Raw genomic sequence first — 22,699 nt, 5'->3', positions numbered from 1 at the left:
GGCTTTCTTAACCAGGGTGTTGATGTGGCAGGACCATGAGAGGTCCTGAGTGATGTGGACACCCAGGTATCGGAAACTGTCCACTCTCTCCACTGGCGTGCCACTGATGATGAGGGGTTTGTAATTCCTCGCCTGCTTTGTAGTGAAGTCCACGATCAGCTCCTTAGTCTTGCTGATGTTTAGGAGGAGGTTATTCTCCTGGCACCAGGTCTCCAGGTTCCTAATCTCCTCCAGGTAGGCCGTCTCGATGTTGTCGGAGATCAGGCCCACAACAGCAGTGTCGTCAGCAAACTTGACAATGGAGGTGGTGTCGGATGTGGCTACACAGTCATAAGTGTACAGTGAGTACAGCAGGGGGCTTAAAACACAGCCCTGAGGCACTCCAGTGCTGAGTGAGATGGAGGGGGAGACTTGTTTTCCCACCCTCACTGATTGGGGTCTGTCTGTGAGGAAGTTGAGGATCCACTGACACAGTGATGAGCTGAGTCCTAGATCCGTCAACTTGGTGAAAAGCTTAGAGGGAATTATCTACAACAGACTTGTAGAAAATCCTGAGCATTGTTCGGCAGATGTTGAAGGACCTCAGTCGCCTCAAAAAATAGAGACTCTGGCCCTTCCTGTAAAGTGCTGTGGTGTTTTTCGCCCAGTCCAGTTTATTGTCAATGTATACTCCAAGGTATTTGTAGTCCTCCACAATGTCAATATTGACCCCCTGGATTGAAACAGGGGTCGAGTGTTTCCTGGTCTTCCTGAAGTCCACGATCAGTTCCTTGGTCTTTGCCACGTTGAGCTGAAGACAATTCTGCTCCCACCACGTGACAAAGGAGTCGACCACAGCCCGGTACTCTGTCTCATCATCTCTGCTGATGCATCCAACCGCTGCAGAGAAAACTTCTGAAGATGGCAGGTCTCTGTGCAGTGGCTGAAATCTGTCGTGTAGAGGGTGAAGAGGAAGGGAGAGAGGACGGCACCAGAAGGGACCGTCCTCTCTCCCTTCCTCTTCATAAAAGCACATTTAAAAACAACACAGGTTGGCCAAAGTGCTGTACATAGTAAAAAAGTAGATTATTGAATGGATCATGTAAAGGCACTTTACCTCATTCTCACATTTACCCATTCACATGCATTCAGACTCTGGTGTCTGACTAAACAATCAGAAACAGACTTCACTAGGTTAGCTTGAGGGCCTGGTATCTTCTAATGCAGTGGTTCCCAAACTTTTTTCAAGGTCCCCCTTTGTTTTACAAGAAAAATCTTCGCAACCCTCCACCACCTAACAATAGTTTGTCCGTGATTTGTACAGGGGGAACAAGTTATGGCAGGATCAGCCTGATATTATTTGTATCCCACTGTAACTTTACTGTATAAACAGCTAACATCTCCAAAATGTCAGGAGTAGTTAGTCATTACAGGAAGTGTTTGTGAACTAAAAATCAAGAATGTGGGATTCTGTTTTTGCGTGACGCAGGGGAAACTAATTCTGTCGCAGAGACCTACCTTGGCACTTGTGCAGGTGAAGCCAAAGGGAAGATATGCTTCTTCATATTTTCTAGTATTTGGCTTGAAAGGAAGTTTGTTTGGAAACATATTTGGGAATCCTTCATCTCTTGCTTTGCATTTGTGTGGGAGACCCGTCAAAAACCTGTCCATTATCCTGTCCAGTGTCCAAGCATTCTTTTGTTTTTATTCATTCCCCGACCCCCCTGCAATGGCTCTGCGCATCTGTCTCCCGAATCCAAACTGGAAGCTGGTTGCACAGAAGAGGGGCCTGAAAACTGAAGGCTCTCCCTCCCATTCTACTTTTAAATACTCTAGGAACAACAAGTAGGCCTGCAGAGCAAGAGCGAAGTGCTCTAATAGGGTGATATGGTACTACAAGGTCATTAAGATAAGATGGGGCCTGATTATTTAAGACCTTGTATGTGAGGAGCAGGATTTTGAATTCAATTCTGGATTTAACAGGAAGCCAATGAAGGGAAGCCAAAACAGGAGAAATATGCTCTCTCTTTCTAGTCCCTGTCAGTACTCTTGCTGCAGCATTTTGGATTAGCTGAAGGCTTTTCAGGGAGTGTTTTTGGACATCCTGATAATAACGAATTGCAGTAGTCCAGCCTGGAAGTAATAAATGGATGAACTAGTTTTTAGCATCACTCTGAGACAGGATATTTCTAACTTTAGAGATGTTGCACAAATGGAAGAAAGCAGTCCTACATATTTGTTTAATATGTGTGTTGAAGGACATATCCGGGTCAAAAATGATTTGAAGGTTCATCACAGCGTTACTGGAGGCCAAGGTAATGCCATCCAGAGTAAGAATCTGGTTAGATACCATATTTCTAGGCTTTTCAGGGCCGAGTACAATAACCTCAGTTTTATCTGAATTAAGAAGCAGAAAGTTAGCGGCCATCCAGGTCTTTATGTCTTTAACACATTCCTGCAGTTTAACTAATTGATGTGTGTTATCTGGCTTCATGGATAGATAGAGCTGGGTGTCATCTGCATAGCAGTGAAAATGTATGCTATGTCTTCTAATGATACTGCGTAGGGGAAGCATGTATAGTGTAAACAGAATTGGTCCTAGCACTGAACCCTGTGGAACTCCATAATTAACCTCAGTGTGTGAAGAGGACTCTCCATTTACATGTACAAATTGTAGTCTATTAGATAGATATGATACATACCTACAGCATGTTCTAATCGCTCTAATAGGATATTATGGTCAACAGTATCGAATGCTGCACGCAGTTCGTGGCCTTGTGTGGGAAGAATATGCAGGCAGTTCCTGGAGGATTAAGGAAGTGACACCACTGACTGCCCTCCACAGTCGGCTGACCAATACAATACCTCTGATGCATTATATTTCAGTCCATCTGATGCTGCCAGGTTTCCCCTCAGAGTGTCCAGGAGCTCAGTTATGCCTTATAAATATATATATGCCTTATACCATAAACACTACTCAGTACCATTTTGAGTAGGGCTGGGTATCGTCACTGATTTCTAGAATCGATTCAATTCCGATTCACAAGGTCCCGAATCGATTCGATCCACGATTCGATTTAATTCGATTCGATTCGATTTAAATCTGGGAAATTTTGACAGTCAGAAATATTATAATTCAGATCAGTACATTTACATATTTTTGTATCTATAAAAAGGAAGCTGACACACGCAAGACTTTATCACAGGTGTAAGCGTCACAGCAGATGCCTTTGTGTCAAAGTAGCTGAAGATAAAACACAGAAAAACATGAAGGTTTTCCTGGCCTGGGATTTATAAAAATATTCTGCAGTACATCAAAAACGAAAGAAAACCATTAATCAACATATGAACATCACCTCTGAAGTTACAGCAGTCTTATTAGAGACACGTTAAGCGTTTTGCATTTTGAATAATTTTGAAAAGTTTAAATTTGTTCAGTATTGAACAGCAGAAATGAGGTTTTCTTTTCGGAAGAATGTAAAAGGGAAAAAAACAGCGGCCGACAGCGCTGTAAACAACAGTAGACTTGTGCGTAACAAGCAAGCGAATAATGACGAAAGGGAAACTGTTCTTGAAGTACAGAGAGAGAGAGAGAGAGAGCTGTGCATCGCGGTGGAAGCAAAACAGTAAAAGTCAGAGTGAATTCATGACGATTTTATGTGAAGCGTTTGGATCTTCTTTTGCTGCTGGTTCGGTCAATATTGTTTGGAGAGAGATCAAACTAACAGCTTTAGAATCGGCGCATAAAGGGCGTGAACACAAAGCGCGGACCCGCCGACAGATCAGAATCAGTGAGCTGTCGGCTTTCAGCCCCGACTGTGAGAAAGGCGACATCTAACTGATTCTGATCCGCGGGTCGCGCTGTGTGTTTAAGTCTATGTGCAGAATCCGTGTTCCTGCTCTCATTTACTGTCTTAACTGTTTGGTGGTTCTTGAAATTTTGTGAGATTTCACCAGAGATTCTGGCATTTTGGGCAAAATAAATTTATATTAAAAAATCGATTCAGGATTTTAATGAATTGATTTTACGTTATCCAAGCCAGAATCGATTTTAATCGATGAATCGATTATAAAAACCCACCCCTAATTTTGAGTCACTGGAATGCCATTTCCAGAAAACAGACTACTGTGCCTCATAATTGGCAGAATCCCTCTGTCCTCGCCGATTGACTTACCACTTTCTGTCTCTCTCTTTCCTAAGCGCTGTACCTCTGTTCTGTCTAATGGCAGTTTGCATAATCTTCACATTGATTTAAGAAAAACAGTATTTCTGGGTGGAACCTCGATTGTCTCCAACAGTGTTTAAAGTCAGCCACTCCCCTGGTAGATTTAGTATTCATAACTGTACAAGAAGTATATCATGACCTTGCTGAGGTATTTAGTAAAGATCTCACCCTCTCACTTACACCACCACTGCTGCTTCCATATGATTGCACAATCATTCTGCTACCAGATGCTCCATTCATCTCAAGCCATCTATATAGTTACATAACCAATTCACTAGAATAGAATAGAATAGAATAGAATAGAATAGAATAGAATCATCATTTAATTTAAAACACATATACAAACAAACAGTACACAGGTCACAGAACAGAAAAATACACATTTTGTTTTACATATTTACATCAAGGACAATAGTTACCAAAAACAGAGTACTGTACAGTTATTAGAATTAAATAAAATTGAATACAGATAAGAGGCAAACCCAGGTTGTAGTGTGAATCGGTTGATAAAATAGTGCAAGTTACAGTGCTGATGTAAACATCTATGTTTGTTGGGAGCAATTTTGATTGTACAGTACACTAGCCGCTGGAATCATCTGTCACTTAAGACAGTAACACTTCTGTCACTGATTTCTGTGGGATAAACAAAATTACTGTTAAAACTAAATATCCTCTGCCTTTTTTGTCCTCTGCTTTTCAGCTCTTTTAGGGTGCGTCACTGTTCACCAAACCTACCACCTGATAAGAATTAAAGAGAGTGATTAATAGAAAGCAGCCTTTTAGACACATCTGGACCACTTTGAATATTGCCATACTTTTTTTGGCTAATGTCTCCCCAGTTTTCTAACCCCTTTTCAATGACATGCTACATGACTTCATTAATCATTTTGTGCCTGTTTACCTTGATGACATTCGTATTTTCTCAAAGTCTGTCCAGGAGCATAAGTCCGATGTCCTTCTGGTTCACCAGTGTCTTTTGGAAATGCCTCTATGTCACGTTGAGACAGTAAAATTCCTAGGGTTCATTGTGAAAAGGGCAGAGGTGTGGACTCGAGTCACATGACTTGGACTCGAGTCAGACTCGAGTCATTAATTTTATGACTTTAGACTTGACTTGAAAAAATGTTCTAAGACTTGTGACTTGACTTGGACTTTTACACCAATGACTTGGGACTTGAATTGGACTTGAACCGGTTTACTTGAAAAGACTTGATATTTTACCCCAAATATAAAATTTAACAGGCATATTATATAGAGATTGAAAATGTGACGTCATTCACGGGTAGAACCGCAAAGGATTCTGGGAACTCGTGGCAAGCGGTACTAGCGCACGCAGGCTTTCAATTAAAATCAGTTATACAGCGATAAAAAGAAACACAAAAATGTCAAGAAGCCGTTGTATTATTAACTGCAATAGCCGGTCGCATGACAGCCACGGGAAACCGACAGGTAAAGAGATCGGTTGTTATCGGATTACGTCGTTGAAGAGAAATTGTTCAAGCCATGTTTCCGAAGTAACAAAGACGCGACGGATGGCCTGGATTGCAGCCATTCAAAGATCAAATATAACGTCCCAGAACACTCCGGCTCACATGTTAGTCTGCTCCAAGCATTTACACGAAGGTCAGTGTTTTTTAGTAGTTAATACGTCATTTTTCTTAACATAATTGGTGATATAGGTTACAAGCAAGTCTGGCGCTGAACAGAAATTGTCGCGCTATGCTCCTTTATTTATTGTGCATAAATAGTGAATTGTCCTGACACAATATTGCGTTTCGCTTCTGTTATTATGGTACATTGACAAAAACATATACTTTTATTCACAGGATAAAACAGGTTTTTTGTATCACTAATTGCCCAGTACGATTACAGCATACAGTATTATTGTCACTGCTACATTTCTGTGATGGGTACCAGAAATTATTTCCACTACTAATTAATTACCGTTGAGCTCAAAGGTCCTATTAATAAACGGTTAACGAATGTGTATTTATGACGACAATTTGTGAGACTGGTAAACTTATGATACGTACGATGGTCTTTCGTTCTACACGGTGCATTTCAAGGTCCTGTACCCATCCGTCGGTAATCTGTACCTGGGCTTGTTGCAGTGACCTGAAGTTACTAAACTTCATGAGTGTGTGCACTCACTCCAAGAACCGTATAATTATAAATATGCATATAAATATGCTAAGATGATATAGCTGACTTCATCCAACTAGCAAATGTTGTCCAGGCTACGTTGGTGATACAGTTTTTTTTAATGTGTATGATATTTTTGTCATGCGATTTTAAAGCTGGTCCTACAACCGCATCCAAGAATAACATGCAGCTTATCTCAGAACTGTCGGTGAAAATTATTCTTGGAGCTAGGTTTAATTGAGCTGCATTTTAAAGAGGTGCAATTTCACAATTTGTGTATATTTACATTTAGCATATAACTGCAAAATTATTTTTTCGTTTGTTTTTTTTTAAAGACTCGAAAGGACTTGAAATTCAAAGTTTCAGACTTGTGACTTGACTCGGACTTTTACACCAGTGACTTGAGACTCGACTCTGACTTGCCTGACATTACTTGAGACTTGACTTGAGACTTGAGGATAAAGACTTGAGACTTACTTGAGACTTGCAAAACAATGACTTGGTCCCACCTCTGGAAAAGGGGAAAAGCGCAGGGCAGATACAGTTAAGGCAAAAGCGATTGTTTATTGGTGATTGGCCAGTACCTCCAGAGAAAGTTGCCTTACCTCTATCCCATCTCACATCTCCAAAGGTCCAATTTAAAGTGAGAATCTTCCAGTGATACAGATTTCTTCTTCTGAGTCTCCCATCTCTTCTTTTTTTCTCCTCTTTTTTGTTCTTAAAGCATAAGCATGTAAGCTTTTAAACTCTCTGATCTTTCAGAGATATGTTTTCCTCCTTTTTCAAATCTGTGAAGGCATGATTACTCCTTTCCCAAGTTGTTGTTGTCTTCCTTTCTGTTTTTTCTTTAGGCCATAAATCCTGCATCCTTTGAAGGTAGGGGTCATGCTCATCATGTCCCCATATCTGAGGTCTTCCATCCTCACCCAGAACTTCTGATAATGTTCCCTGATGAGCTCAGATATTCAGGTTGAGTAGGTTTGACTAACTGAATGAAAGCTGTGGAGCGTCATCATTTCTTTATTCTCAAATATTTACTTCAGGCAGAATAATGATATTAAAATAATGCAGAATTTACTCTGCAGAATACTCTGCAGAATAATCACTGTTCTTATTTATATTCATGTTATAAACATTGGTTTTAACACTTCCTTTCAGATTAAATTACCTTCAGCACAAGAGGTCTATATTCTTTTAAATAATTAATTGGCTCGATTTTAAGTGTTAATCAGTCACTTTAAAAATCTTACCCCCTCCTCGATCTCACTGGACCCCTCTGGAAGAGCATGTAGACCACAGGTGTCGAACTCCAGGCTTCGAGGGCCAGAATCCTACAGGTTTTAGATGTGTCCTTGATCCAACACAGCTGATTTAAATGGCTAAATGACCTCTTTGACATGTATTGAAGTTCTCCAGAGGACTGATAATGAACTAATCATTTGATTCAGGTGTATTGACCCAGGGTGATATCTAAAGCCTGCAGGACACCGGCCCTCGAGGCCTGGAGTTGCCTACCCCTGCTTTAACAAAATCAGCTTGAAGCAGATGGTGAAGCTGTCTCTGCTCAGTTTTATTATCTCATGCTGTAATTGTATTTTGGACTTATTGCCAGAAAGACAGCAGACAGTATGTGTTGGCAGTAAGAAATCACCAAAGCAGGGCTGCACTCTGGGCTGAGTACTTTGTCAACTGCTCTTTACTGTGGTGACAGATTACTGCACTGCCAAATTCAGCACAGATCAGATCAACACGCTTGCTGATGATACAACAATATTAGCACTCATCATCATGGACATGCTTTTCTATAGTGTCTGCAGATGTTGTGCTATCAGTGCTCAGGTGTTAACAAACAATGAAAAAGGTCAACTGTACACTATCACCTTAAAAACAAATTGTTTTTATTAGAAGTGGCCACAAATAGTTATTGCCAGTTCATCTAATTTGGGATGACAATACAAATCATGCATAAACACACATGCAAACTCATCACTACTTGTGATGTCAGCAACGGCCATACGTTTCTCACTTTTAATTGGACAAGTGCATAATGTATTCGTTATTCTAATTAGCTGAGAAATGTTACAGTCATGTGACTGTCATGTTAAAAGTCTCTTAACACACTCCTCATACAGGTATGTAGACAACCTCATACAGGTATGTAGACAACCTAAAGAATGCATTGTTTGTTTGTTTGTTCATGAGAACAGAGAAAGAAATGTTTTTTTGAATGCTGAAAATTGAAACTTGTTCCAGGGCTGTGACAGGGAGTCATGGAGTTATTCAATGTGACTGTTAATACTGTGAGCTTCCTTCTCTGCGATTCACAAAAGAACAAATTATGTGTGTTATTATATGTTGTCCTCAGCTCATTTATGCTTCTTACAATATGTGGAAATCTTCTTGTGATAATTTCTATAATTTACTTTAGATATCTCCACACTCCTAAAAACTACCTTATCCTCTCTATGGCTGTGGCTGATCTACTAATTGGTGCTTTAATATTTCCTTTGAGCATGACAGTGTCTCTAAAGCCATGTTTGTATATATACAGTTTACTGTGCAACTTAAGAAGCACAATGGATGTAACAATGGGTGTATCTTCCTTATTAAATTTGTGCTGTATTTCTGTTGATCGATATTATGCTGTTTGCCACCCTCTGATATATAAAACTAAAATAACTGATTGTGTTGCCATGAAGATGGGCCTTGGAAGTTGGGCTGTTGCTATCTTGTGTGGAATTTTTGTCTTCCTGCTGTTTTTTATTTTAGACGAATGTGACACAAGTTGCGTTTTCGCTCTCATTGCCGCATCAGTGGTAGTATATTATATCCCAACAATAGTTTTACTTTTCATGTACACCAAAATTCTTGTTGTTGCACTGAGGCAGGCACGCAGCATCCATAATACAATTTCTCAGAACACAAAGTCTAAAGCAGTTTCCAGTACGGAGAGAAAGGCCACAAAGACATTAACCATAGTTATTGGAATATTTTTAATTTTTTGGGTTCCTCTTTTTCTTAGTTATTCATTTGTTCCTCTGGATAGTTTTATACTTGATGTGCTTCTTGAACCATTTAACTGGTTTGCAGTTTCTAACTCAATGCTCAATCCCTTTATTTATGCTTTCTTTTACACTTGGTTTAGAAGAGCTTTTAAAATGATAATTTCTGGAAAAATATTTCAAGGTGATGTTACTAACATAAAACTACACTGACAGCTATATATATATTATGAATTATATCAATAAGAGTAAATATCACCACAGTTGATCTTCTCTATGTTGTTCATTACAGTTTCAACTATGTAAGTCAACTGTCACTATGCACAGACTGAACTGCCTATGTACAGATTTTATCAGTACACTGTTAATGAGCTTGTTCATGTAATTATCACGTTTCTATAAAATATGAAGATATATTGAATGGCTGTTAAAAGTGAGCATGACACAAATGATCATTCTTCTACTACTACTTCTGTATTGCCCTTATAGAAGACCTTGTTGACAAACAGCATATAATGTTACAATAAACATGTACATAATTGTTATAATAATTCTGTCTCTTTTTTAAAAAAAAATTAAGTGTGTACTGTGTAAATGAAACAAGACAACACAGAGTCCCTAATTAAAGGTGTGAATGACTGTTGAATCCTTATTCCCTAAGCTTGTCTGCGTGTCTGCTTGTCTGTAATTACAGGTGTTTAGTCCACTTCCCTTGTGTGTACTGTGTAAATGAAACACGACAACACAGAATCCCTAATTAAACGTATGAATGACTGTTGAATCTGTATTCCTTAAGCTTGTCTGCTTGTACACAGAGCTAACTTTCTCCCAACCAGCTCTAAGAAAGGTCTAACTTTAGCACTTGGCAAATACATAAGGTAAAGATGTTTGGAGCAGAAAACAATAAAAGAGCAACAACAGTAGTGACATGATATTTTCCCATAATTACTGCCTTAGGATGGTGACATTTTTCATTGCTCACACTAAATTAACCCAAAAAGTCTGTTTTTATTAATTTTTCATTTACAAACATACGTACATACTAGGGGTGCAACGATACACAAAATTCACGGTTCGGTTCGGTTCGATACTTTGGTGTCACGGTTCGATATTTTTTCGATACAAAAAAAATGTTCATGCCTTTTTAATTTGTCATTTATTAAAATTATAAATATATATTTTAACTCAAAAGTACAGTTTTTAAATTTAACCCTAACCCTTGTGCGTGTTTTTTATTTTGACAGCGAATGCGCACCTGCGGACCACTTATGTGCAGCCCTGGTTATTTAGCTCGTCATATTGCAGCCACAGAAATTCTTTTGTCCATGAAACCATAAAGCTGCACTTTCTTTTTGCCTTATAGTCTGATTTGTCATAACTTCTCCGTTTTGTGGTAAGCTTTTCTTTGGCTGTCACTTCTTCACCCTGACCTCTCTTATTTGGCTCAGCAGAACTAAAATATATATCTGTCTGTGAAGGTTCTCAGTCATCTAGGTTATCGTAGTCAAATATAAATCCTGCTGCTTTTACACACTCACTCACATAAGCTCAGCGATTCTCTGCGCGATCAACCTCTCACATGTTTAAGCTGCGGGAGATTTCACTTGTCATGTTTGCATAGTAAGCTAACGATTAATAAGACGATGTCAGAGGAATTGGTGCACAAATTATCATCACTCACAGATCAGTGCTGTCGCCCTCTATACACAGTTCGCGCGATTGCAAAGTGAAAGCAAAAAAACAAGCGCAAATTCAAACGCGATTTCAATATGTCACATATTGACAGTGGCTCACCGATGCCAATGACATAATTACCCAGCTACATTTCCGAAAGAATGCAAAAGCATTGACATATATTTTTCCTTCCTACAATAGCCCGACGGGCAGGGCAGAGATAGATTTTGGTAGCCCGACTGAAAAAATCGCTAGCCCCGGGACGTTGGGCTAGCGATATTGCGAGCCCTGTATCTGATTGAGGAATCACTCATCTTTGGAAAAGAGAGTTTATTACAGAGAAATGTCTCTTTCCAAAATAAAAGCTATACTATCCACTTCTTCTGGGCTATATTCTCAGCAGCATATTAAACATATAAGGAGAATCATGTGCTAACAGCTGTCTAAATGACTCGGCTAAAGTTAGTAGCATGCTTGCTTGTTTTTTTTCTGCTTCCACTTGTCTTTGCACTAGGATGATGTCGGCGTAAATGTGCAGTCATATTCGTTGTGTTCCCACTAGTGCTTTCAGGTTAATCTCGTTGAAATGACCTTAACGCCACAACACGGCAAATCTCCGTTAACGAGCTACCGCCGATCGCCCCGTGCATGGGGCTAGACGGCCAACACGTTAACGAGCTAACTGCGCTAACACACTAGTTCACACCAATGTAATTGAGCATTGCATGGCACATCCAACATACTGTTTTACTTTAATCCATGACTCGCTTACCTTCAGGGTCATACGTCACATGAAAACCAAAATAATTCCAAACGCCAGATCTGAATGAGTAGTCGAACGCAGATTCACTGAGCGCTCAACACAGACAGCATCATCAGAAGGAAAGTTGATAAAATAAATTACAAATTTTGTATTGTTCGATACATATGCGTACCGAACCGAAAGCACTGTATCGAACGGTTCAATATCGATACGAATATCGTTGCACCCCTAGTACATACATACACACAGTATATCTCAACAGGAAAACTAAATATATATTGAACATGGGAACAACTTTTTTTCAGGCGACACATAACACACGTGTTCCCATCAAAGAAACTGAATCATGAATCTGAACAGCAACACTGAGATAAAATATGTTTATGCCACCCACAAAAAAGCTTTTTCATTTCACTGTCTTAAAAGTGGGAGTATAAATGCAGTAAACCTTTTCCCCTCTTTCACTCTCTTATTCCCTCTTCTTGTGTGTGAGAGAATGTGTGCGTGTGCATCAGGTTTGCTTTGTGTTCCAAAGTTGAGTATTTCTGCTATTCTCTCTGCACCTGAGTGTGACACATTATCACACACCTGCATGTTGTTGGGCCAGTTAAGGTCTGACTACAAGCGCATAGTCCCTCCTGCTAGCCCTCAATGACTAAGTGTATTTAAAATTGAGAGGTGGGCAACGACGTCAGGGGTGAGGTATACACCCTGATGGTAATTTGGACTCCGTGATTGTGCCCACCCCCAAGATCCTATATGTATGTGTAATGAGAGTGTGAATAATGTGAATGTCTAAGTTGTGGGATAAAATTGAGGCAGAGGCAGCCAGAAGGGGACAGAGGGGGGGGGGGGGTAGCCTCCTCTGCACCCTGGTGACATACCCCCACTCCAAGGCCCTGCATGTGTGGGTGGTTGTGGAGGAGCGGGAGGAGGGAGGCAGCTGGAGATGGGGAGGGAAGGAAGGGAGGGGCTTACCTGCTGCTCCTTGGCAGGTAGCTCCATGCCCTCCTGGGTTTTAATTACACCTTAGAACACATATGCATCAACACTACAATGAGCGGGTGGGGGGAGGTTTGGAGTCTTCTCCCACTCCCATTCTCTGCGGCCTGCTGGAGCGGGAGGGCTAGTAGGAGGAGTTGGCCGTCTGACTGCGGTCTGGGGTGTGGGGCCTCCCTGCTGCTGCGGAGTCGGGGTGGTCTGCCTCTCCCCACCGCAGGGAAAAGGGTAACACCACCTGGGTCTGGGTGCAATTCCCCCCTCCAGGGGCAAGGGTACCTAGACCCGGTTTGTAGAGTACGCTTGGGGAGTGTGATTGTGTGTACAGCGTCTCTTTATGTCTGTCTCCACGTTGGTTGAGTGTGGAGTGAGTGCATATGAGAGCATGAGGGTGGGAATGGATGTTTGTGTCTGTGGGTGCCTGTATGTCTGTGTCTATATGTCAGGTTGGGTATCAGACGCCACCTCTCTGGGGACACCTCAGGCCCTCCAAGGTTTGGAGGCCTATCTCCACCCACCACCACTTCCCCTGCCGGTGGCGGACTCCCTCAGGTGTCGGTGTGTTGGTGGTTCTTTGTGTCTGGGGGTGGGCGTCCGGGTACACACCGGCTCACTCCTTGGCGGCCGCTTGTCGGGGCCTGGGGCCTGGGGCTCGCTCGGGCCCCTTTGGAGGTGGGGTGCCCCCGGCCTCTCGGCCTGGGGCTCGGTCACTCAGGCACAGCTGGGGGCCGGCGGAGCTCACGGGCGCGTCACTGCAACTCCCCCTGACTTCTGCTCCGCGGCTGCTGGGCGAGCCCTCATCTGGGACTCTCCTCAGCTCTTACTGGAACAGTGGCGCGGCTGCCCCTCTGTTGGTCTTCCGTGGTCTCTTGTGTTCTGGGGGCCTCTGGATGTCTGGAGTTTTGATCTCCTCCATACCCGCTTCACACCCTGGAGGACGGGGCTGTGGCCCCCCCACACTCCCTAGCAGATCACTACATGGAGAAACCTTTGGAATGCAAGCATGCTGATCCACACAGGTATGCACACATGGGTATTCACAGACGCGGACTAAAGCTTTCTTGGCTGCTGCCTCAAAGCACACTGTGCGCTGTCTATCTTGCGTGCTGCACAATATCGTTTATTATTTAGTAAATATTGATATCTATGACTAGCTAGTTTATTGTGATGGTGCTTTGTTTTCTCTATTATTATGTTGCTCTTTGTTGTTTGCTGTCTCCTCTGTTTGTTTTTTTTGTTTGTTTTTTTTTTTTTTTTCTCCATACAGGTGACCCAGGAGTTCTTTTTTTTTTTTTTTTTTTTTTTTTTTTTTCTCTCTCTTCCCCCCCCCCCCCCCCCCCCTCACCGTCTCTTCTCCCCTTTGGTTTTCTTTCTTCCTCTCCCCCTCTTTCTCTCATTCATTCCCCCTGTCCTATTTATTAAAAAAAAAAAAAAAAAAAAAAAAATGACAAAGGATGAACTGAAGCTCTGCCATCACGTAATGTCGCATACTGCTGTTTCTGATGTCATTTAAAAGAGAAAAAAAAACTACAAGAGAGGGAGTTTCTCCTCAGCCAATAACATATCATTGGCCTCTTAAAGCAAGCTAGGTTCCCGCACATTGGAGACTTAAAGAATCGGTGTAAGTGTGTTTCTTTGGCCCTTTTTTCTCCTCTGTTCAGAATGCCGATAACACAAGGTGGGAGAGCTGAAACTGGACCTTCACTGTTAATGCAAGGAAATCTTTGGCTAACGGATCGTCATTACAGCAGATATGAATGGTAAGATCACCAACAATAAGCACACAGTCATATTTAAAAATAACTGAACCAAGAAGGTCAGCAAATTCGTGAATAAAAGTCTTATTATATTTATGTGGCCGGTAAACCACAACAAACAGAGAAGTTCGCGAGGCGGTCATCTCCAGAAGTTGAGCCTCGTAGCTGAAGTAGGAAGGACAGGGTAGCTGTTGGACTTTGTATTTACATTTAGAGACTGAGGGTAAGCTACCGCCTCGGAGAGCTAAAAAACACACAGTCCGGGGGGAGAAGCTCAGAAAAGGGAAGCGACTCACCAGGGCGAATCCAGGTCTCTGTCAAAAAGAGAGCATCAAGGCTCGTGGCGGAGAAAAAGTCTACACATGGTTGGACCTCCAGGGCAACGGAAAACTACGTGACCGTGACCGCTCATTACATCACAGCCGAGTGGGAGATACGAAGCCCTGTACTGCAGACATGCCCCCTCTATAAGAGTCACACGGGTACAAATCTGGCGCACTTACTGACAGAAGCGATGGCAGAGTTGAGGATAGAGAGGCCCAATACCAATATCCCAGTCACAACAGATAATGCTAAAAACCAAATAAATGCCGTGAACGAGGCAGGACTGGGCCCACAGATAGGGTGCTTTGCACATGCAATTAATTTAGCATCCCAAAAGGGAAAGTGAGTAAGATGGACCGCCTCCTTGGGAGGATAAGGAAGGTGGATTCCTACTTGCACCAAAGTTCAACAGCTGCTCATGTGCTTAAGAGCAAGCAAGATATGCTACAACTGCCTACTAATAAACTCATACATGATGTCCCAACAAGGTGGAACTCCACTTATGATTAGGGATGGGTATCGTTTAGGTTTTATCCGATACCGGTGCCAAACTTTTGAAACGGTGCCGGTGCTTAAACGGTGCTCAAACCGGCGCTTAAAGAATGGAGAACACAAAATTGGTCCAAAAACCTCTCATGTTCAGCTGTTTTTTTGTAAAAAGATAACAATGTTAGCATTCTCTGCAGCTATAGGGGATTTATGGCATCACTCTTGGCTGGAAGCAGAGCTTAATCAATGGAAAAAACACAAACTTTGTCCAAAAACCTCTCATGTTTAACTGTTTCCCACTTTTTCTTTGGTCATTTTAGCCTTTTTGGCCAGGGTGAAGAGAGTACCTGCCATCAAGCAAGAAGACAGCCGCATGTAGCTATGATGATGTTTGCTAGTTCACCTTACATGCACTAATGTAATAACGAGGTTAGCCTACTCAACGTAAATTACACACGAACAACATTAAGCTACTCACGCAGAGAAGAACGGCAGCTGCTGCCATCATCATCACCTTTGACAGTATCACAGTATCACCTTAAAGCACTTGTTGCAGGCTGCTGAGTATACATATTTTGCTGTGAAGTACAGCCAGACTTTTGACTGCTTCGCCTCGGGCATTTTTAATCTGTAGCACTGCTCTAAAAGAACGTACTACTATCCTCAGAAACGTAAAATGATTGGCTAGAATCTAAAGTGTATGACATCTTAGGGAAAAAAAAGCACCGAAATAAAGCACCGAAATGTGCGCTGCTTTTTGGTCTGGTTACTAAAGTTTATGTCAGAACCGGTGCCATCATGGCACCGGATACCGGTACCCATCCCTACTTATGATATGTTGGAACGTTATCATGAGCAGCAGACAGCTATATACTCTGCACTAACAGACAAAACCCTGAAGAAAAATGTCAGAGAGATCGTCACCTTGTCTGATGATGATGTTAGAGTGGCAGAGGAGGTCCTCCAGCTGCTCAAACCACTCAAAGCGGTTACAACTCTGTTGAGCACTGAAACTGCACCATGTGTCCATGATCCTGCCTCTGAAAACAAGGATCCTACGATCCATGGTCCCAAGTGAGGAAGACAGCACCATCACAAGAGATGTCAAGACTACCATTACAGAGGACCTGAAGCCCAGATACACTTCACCACCAGCCCTACAGGAGAACCTTCACGGAACTACTGCACTTGATCCAAGGTTCAAGTCCCTGTCTCACCTAGACATTGCCCTACACCTGAGGACATACAGTGATCTCACTACTGAGACTGTGAGCAGTCTTGGCACTGCAGACTGTGAAGAGGTAAATAAAATAAATATTTAGAAATTATATATATATATATTTTTTAATGATAATGTTTTTCTTCAAAGTTATTGCCACATTTTAATGTCAATGAAATATTCTTTTAAAAAATAATTGTTTTAATCAATAAAGTAACTTTCCCTGTAGGGTCAAGCAGCACCAACAGGAGCAGACACAAGTCCTCCTCAAAAGAAGTCGGCAATGGCAGAGCTTTTTGGCGACACTTTTGTACAGAAGGACATGGGCAGCAAGGCTTTTGCTGACACCATCAAAGAGGAGGTGGCATCCTATGAGGCAGTAAGTGGCATTCCAGTGGATGGTGATCCACTGACGTAGTGGAAAAGTAATGAATGTAAATACCCTCACCTTGCCATAATGACAAGACGCTATCTGGGTGTGCCTGCCACTTAAGTGCCTAGCGAGAGGGTGTTCTCAACAGCAAGGGACATAGTTACAGCAAAGAGGTCTACACTCTCCCCAGAAAATGTAGACATCCTCATCTTTTTGAAAAAAAAATTGAAGTTATAAGCTCACATCTGCTTTGCTTTCTTTCTTCTTTTTTGATGATGTGGACATAAGCTAGTTTTTATTTCATTCTCCAAATGTTCAAAGTAAGAAGCAATGATACCTTAAATTGAATTTTAAGTTGTTTTTGATTGTGCCCACATTAAAGGAAATAATTAAAATGCCCTATAATGCACCTTAATTTGTTTTTATATAATTGTGTGGAATGATTCTAGAGTTGAATGTTTTTTAAAGGGCAAAAAATACTTAACTAAATAAACGGACAGTTACATTTGTCTTGTCTTTTTTGCTGATCCAAAAATTTATCCGATCCATGACTTAAAACCGTGATCTGATCCGAACCGTGAGTTTTTTGATCGGTTGCACCACTAGTAGTGAGTATGGGCCCAGTGTGCCTATTCACTTCTATGATGTCTGGATATGCTTCTTATGACACGGTGCATATTGTCCTCTTTTAAGATGTGGATCAGGGCATGAGTGAGCTCCTGTACAGACTGTGGCCTATCTGGGTTTAGGTCAGTGATAAATTAGGACCAGTCAGAAGCATGCCTTTGTCATCTATAAACAGCCTGCTAATTGCAGCTACATAATATCAGGCATTTGTGTTTCACCATAGAACCCAGAGCACACTGCAGGAGCATAAGATCTGACAGTGGGTCCTGCTACCTAACAAGGCATTTCTGGCAAGTCAGTGGAGGTCTTTGGATGTCTGGGTGACCTACAAGACATGTTGTATAAAGCTCTGTCTCTGCTGACTGTAGTACAACGTTCAGCAGAGATTTCCGGTATTTCCGGGTCACTGCTCGTGTGGTCGACTGGCCAGTCAGCTGAGCAGTTTTGTCACTGTCTGCTGAGGCAAACTGGAGTGTGAAGAGTGGACCCAGGTGCAGACATTCTAAAACTCAAACTTAACTGATCATGAGCCGTTTATTAAGGCAGACAGAACAGTACAAAATAAAAGGGCGAAAACAATGCAAACTAAGCAATAACCTAAACTGGGTAAACTAGAAAGGAAACACGAACTATGAAAAACCCCGGCAAATAGAAAAACAAACAAACTCCAAACATGGCAATGTGATGAGGATATATGAAAACCTGAACGCAGTACATGGCATGGGAACAACGCAGACGATCCGACAAAGACTGAATGAGAAGGCACAGACTAAATACACACAGGAGGCTAATGAGAGAAGTGGGAACACATGGGGAAACAGCTGACACACATGAACATAATGACATCATAGTAGAAGAGTAAAACTAAACATGATGAACACAGGGACACAAGACCTCTTCAACATAAAACAGGAAACATAAGACGCAGACATGACACATCAACACCCTGGTTAAGAAAGCCCGTCAGCGTCTCTTCTTCCTCAGAAGACTTAGAGACTTCCATCTGCCACTGAAGGTGCTCAAGAACTTCTACTCCTGCACCATCGAGAGCGTCCTGACGGCAAACATCTGCACCTGGTTTGGGAACAGCACCAAGCAGGACAGACGAGATCTGCAAAGGGTGGTGCGCTCGGCAGAACGCATCATTCAATCAGAGCTCCCTGACCTGCTGTCCATCTACACCAAGTGGTGCAAGTCCAAAGCTAGGAAGATTATGATGGACCTCTCCCATCCCAACAATGGACTCTTCTCACTGTTGAGGTCCGCTTCCGCTCCCTTAAGGCCAAAACAGAGAGAATGAGGAGGAGCTTCTTCCCCCAGGCTATTCGGGTCCTGAACCAGATGTAGGACTGGACTCTCCCAAACACGTCACTATAAGACTGGACTCTCACACACGTCACCACACGCACCACCACACATTTCCTATAATTTCCTATAATGCTATAATTCCTATAATTTATAATCCTTATCTTTATAATCTCTTCTGCTATTTGCACATTCTTTACTGTAAATTCCTAAGTTAATTTGTAAATTTTTGTAGTAAACTGTAAATTGTAAATATTGTAAAACCTTTCTTCTGTCATTTAATGGCCGGGCATTGTACAGCTACAAGCATTTCACCCCCATGTCATACTGTGTCTGGTTGTGTGTGTGTGACAAATAAAATTTGAATTTGAATTTGACAAGCTGAACTTGACAACATAAGACACAGACATGAAACACATGAAGGGCAAGGAGACTTAACAGGGGTTGGAAGACACAAGGGGAATATAATAACAAAGAACTATAACAACCTAGGCATGGTAAAAAAAAATGAACTTAGAAAACCTAAAGGGCTTAAACATAAGCCATAAACATGAACAGAAAATCAAACTCAAAATGCTGGGTCAAAAGACCCAGGATCGTGACAAGTTTTGTGTTCTTTTTCATTCTTTTTCTAACTTTACTGCTCTTTTCATTGTTGTTTTGAGCTGTGTGCTTGGTATAGTTGTATTCTTTTCCTTTTCCTTTCCCAGTCATTTTCGGACTTGTTTTCGACACTCGACATGACCCCAAGGCTCAACTAAACCTTGCAGCTGCATCCCAGCCTCCTGCTTTTTCGCTCTACTCCCATGGACTACTTTCCCGAGGAAATACTCAGTGGACACGGAAATAAAAAAAACTCACAATAACAAGGTAACCAGGACTCAAGAGGGAGACACACAAACAACGAGCATTCCCATCCATTATCCTTGCTAATGTGCGGTCTCTCTGCTTCAATCTGGACGAGCTGCAAGCCTGCGTCAACCACCTGCATGAGTACAGAACTTCCTCCGTTCTGGCATTTACGGAATCATGGTTAAACAACAGCGACTATGACAGCACGCTGCACACTGATGGCTTTTCACCACCCCTTCGTCTGGACAGAGACCGCGAACGCACCGGGAAGCAACATGGCGGCAGAGTGTGTCTGTATGTAAACAACAGCTGGTGCTCTACAGTCACTGTGAGGCAGAAGCTGTGCACTACAGACATCGAGCTTCTGGCAGTTTCCCTGCACCCCTACTACCTCCCCAGAGAATTCCCACAGCTTTTCATCATCTTGGTTTACATCCACCCCAGAGTTGATGCAGCTAAAGCCACAGAGTACTTCACCAACACTCTGTACAAACTTGAACAATTATCACCGGACTCTCCCAAGTTCATCCTGGGTGATTTCACCCAATGTTCTCTTGACAACTCGCTTAAGGGATATCAACAGTATGAATACTGTGGTCACCACCCCCAGAACCCTCCAGGTGGAAGGCAGCAACCCTTCCTCCCTCCCTGACAACCTCAATAATTTCTACACCAGGTTTGAGACGGACAACATCGCCAAGCTTGAAGAGTCCACATCCTCACTCACCAGGACTTAAAAGTGAGAGTTTAAAATAAGAAAGTTCGGGTCAACAACTCTCTTTCTGTTCTCCGTTCCACCTCCACTGGCTCCCCCCAGGGCTCTGTGCTCTCCCACCTGCTCTTCATCCTCTACACCGATGGAGATCCACACAGCCCAATTGTAACCTGGTGAAATATGCTGACGACACAGTTCTCCTGTCACTGCTGTCAGACCCCTCACAACACCACAGGCCTACTCTTCAGGAGTTTGTAGAGTGGTGTAACAGCTCCAAACTTGAACTGAACGTGAGCAAAACCAAACAGATGGTCGTGACCTTCTCCAGTAGGCAGAGGGATCTGGCTGCTTCAGTCACCACCACTATTCATGGGAAGCCAGTGGAGGTAGTTGAGGAGTACAAATACCTGGGAACCATCTTTGACAACCTCCTGAAATTCTCAGGAACAGAGTGCAGCACAGTAAATCAGGGTGCTCTAAAATCATTGGCCTGCCTGTCAGAACTCTGGCACAGGTTTTCAGTCAACAGGCCCTTAGACAGGCAGCCAAAATCATCAATGACCCATCTCACATTCTCCACCCCGCATTTCAATGGTTCCCCTCTGGGCGACGCCTCCGCTGTATTTCCTGCAGGACTGAGAGGAGGAGAGCCACCTTTGTCCCCAAAGCCACTCTGCTTTATAACTTTAGCCGATAAGACCATTTCCCACACCCATAAACATAAACTACTCTACACTCTTTTTATACTGCCGACACTTTACTCACTTTTAGTCACTTACAGTTATTTATTCACCTATTCAGTCACTTTAATTTTAAAACTGTGTAATTTTAAAACTGTGTATATACTGTATATTATGTGTATGTATTATCTCACTCTTATTGCCTGTTTATGGCCTGTCCTTATCTTCAACGTCATGCTGTTCTGTTGTATCTTTATTGTCCCTTGGGGATAAATAAAGTCGTTCTGATTCTGATTCTACACCTGAAGGGTCACTAACTTAATGTTAATACAATACTGGTTCTCGTGCTGGGTTGATACCCTGTCCAACTTCCCTCGTGTGATAGCCCATCTGCTGCTATGCCCTCCATAGGTTCGAGGCTGTGATAGCAAGCTTCTTCTGACTGGATGATCCATGTATGGATGGGTCATCCTGGTGGAGCTCATCTACCAGCAAAACCTCAATGGCGTGTGGCACTACTCATGCTGCAAGTAGTTAAAATGACACTGACAAAATGAAAAACTAGAAAAAAATTGATAAGGAGAGAGCAATGGTCATTGAGGATGGACAACTATTTCATTCTATTTCAGTGTGAATCTGAGCTGTACCATCTGTCACTTATCATCTTGATGGATGCTGCTGCGGAGCTAACAAAAGATTTGTGTGTGTCTCAATTTGCTTATGTGCAATTTGATTTGTGTGAACATCCGTGTGTGTGTATTTCGATGCATGTGTGTGCAATCAGGAATATTTATAGAAATCTGCAAACGTGTATTCAGAATATGGGTTTAAAGATTTATGTAAATAACTGTGAAGCGTGCATTAATGGCTGCTCAAAGTACAGATAAGTCATCACTTACAGGTCACCCAGCTTTCCATTTGATTTTCTTTTTACACATGAATCGTGGTGGAGGGGTTTGTGTGTCCCAGGGATCCCAGGGGCATTGTTAACTCGCAACTCAGGAGTCCTGCGTGTGAATCCTCAAGGGCAACCCATTACAATATGGACATTTACTACAGTAGCTGAAAAATCTGCTGGAAAAGGCACAAATGAGATGATATGTTTCACGTCATGTTTGCTCTTTCCCTCCGTGCTCTGCACTCGGCAGTGAACCCCCACTCACCCTCCCCCCAGCTAAACATCTAATCACTGTTAGTATGCAAATAACCTGGTGTCAGGTTTCTCAGTAGGCAGGGCAGAGCAAAATTAAGCAGCTAATCTCTGTCGTCAAAATCATAGCAGTTATACCTGACAGTGAATTATTTTAATGTTCTTCATTGTATTTGTTACTTTAATTGCGGGATTTTCTTTTGAAACTTAGTGGAGTGGAAGTAATGTTCAGCACGGACTTTTTAGTGACACATAACAAGTAAAGCATGTACCACGGGTTTCGCTGTATCACTGCCTTCAAGCTGGACTCAAGTTTATAAAAAATGTTTAAGTATTGTGGTTAAGTTAAATCCAATTTATTAACCTACCTTTTTGAAATGAAGTGCAGCTGCGAAGAGCACTATGGCAACAATGAGGTGTCTT

The 22,699-nt window shown here is 42.2% G+C and overlaps 1 protein-coding gene across 1 annotated transcript; it reads left to right on the top strand.

Annotated features, from left to right (window-relative positions):
- Positions 1 to 8,719: 8,719 nt before the first annotated feature.
- Positions 8,720 to 9,562, top strand: LOC308402226 (trace amine-associated receptor 1-like; the record flags this gene model as incomplete). Its single annotated transcript, XM_080890914.1, has 1 exon — positions 8,720 to 9,562. One exon carries the CDS (start codon positions 8,720 to 8,722, stop codon positions 9,560 to 9,562), a length of 843 nt encoding a protein of 280 aa, XP_080747040.1.
- Positions 9,563 to 22,699: the final 13,137 nt, after the last annotated feature.

The sequence above is a fragment of the Rhamphochromis sp. 'chilingali' genome, assembly GCF_963969265.1.
Source record: "Rhamphochromis sp. 'chilingali' genome assembly, chromosome: 9".
Lineage (NCBI taxonomy): Eukaryota > Metazoa > Chordata > Actinopteri > Cichliformes > Cichlidae > Rhamphochromis > Rhamphochromis sp. 'chilingali'.
Note: the sequence above shows the minus strand (reverse complement) of the source record. Positions and strands in the feature narration are given on the sequence as shown.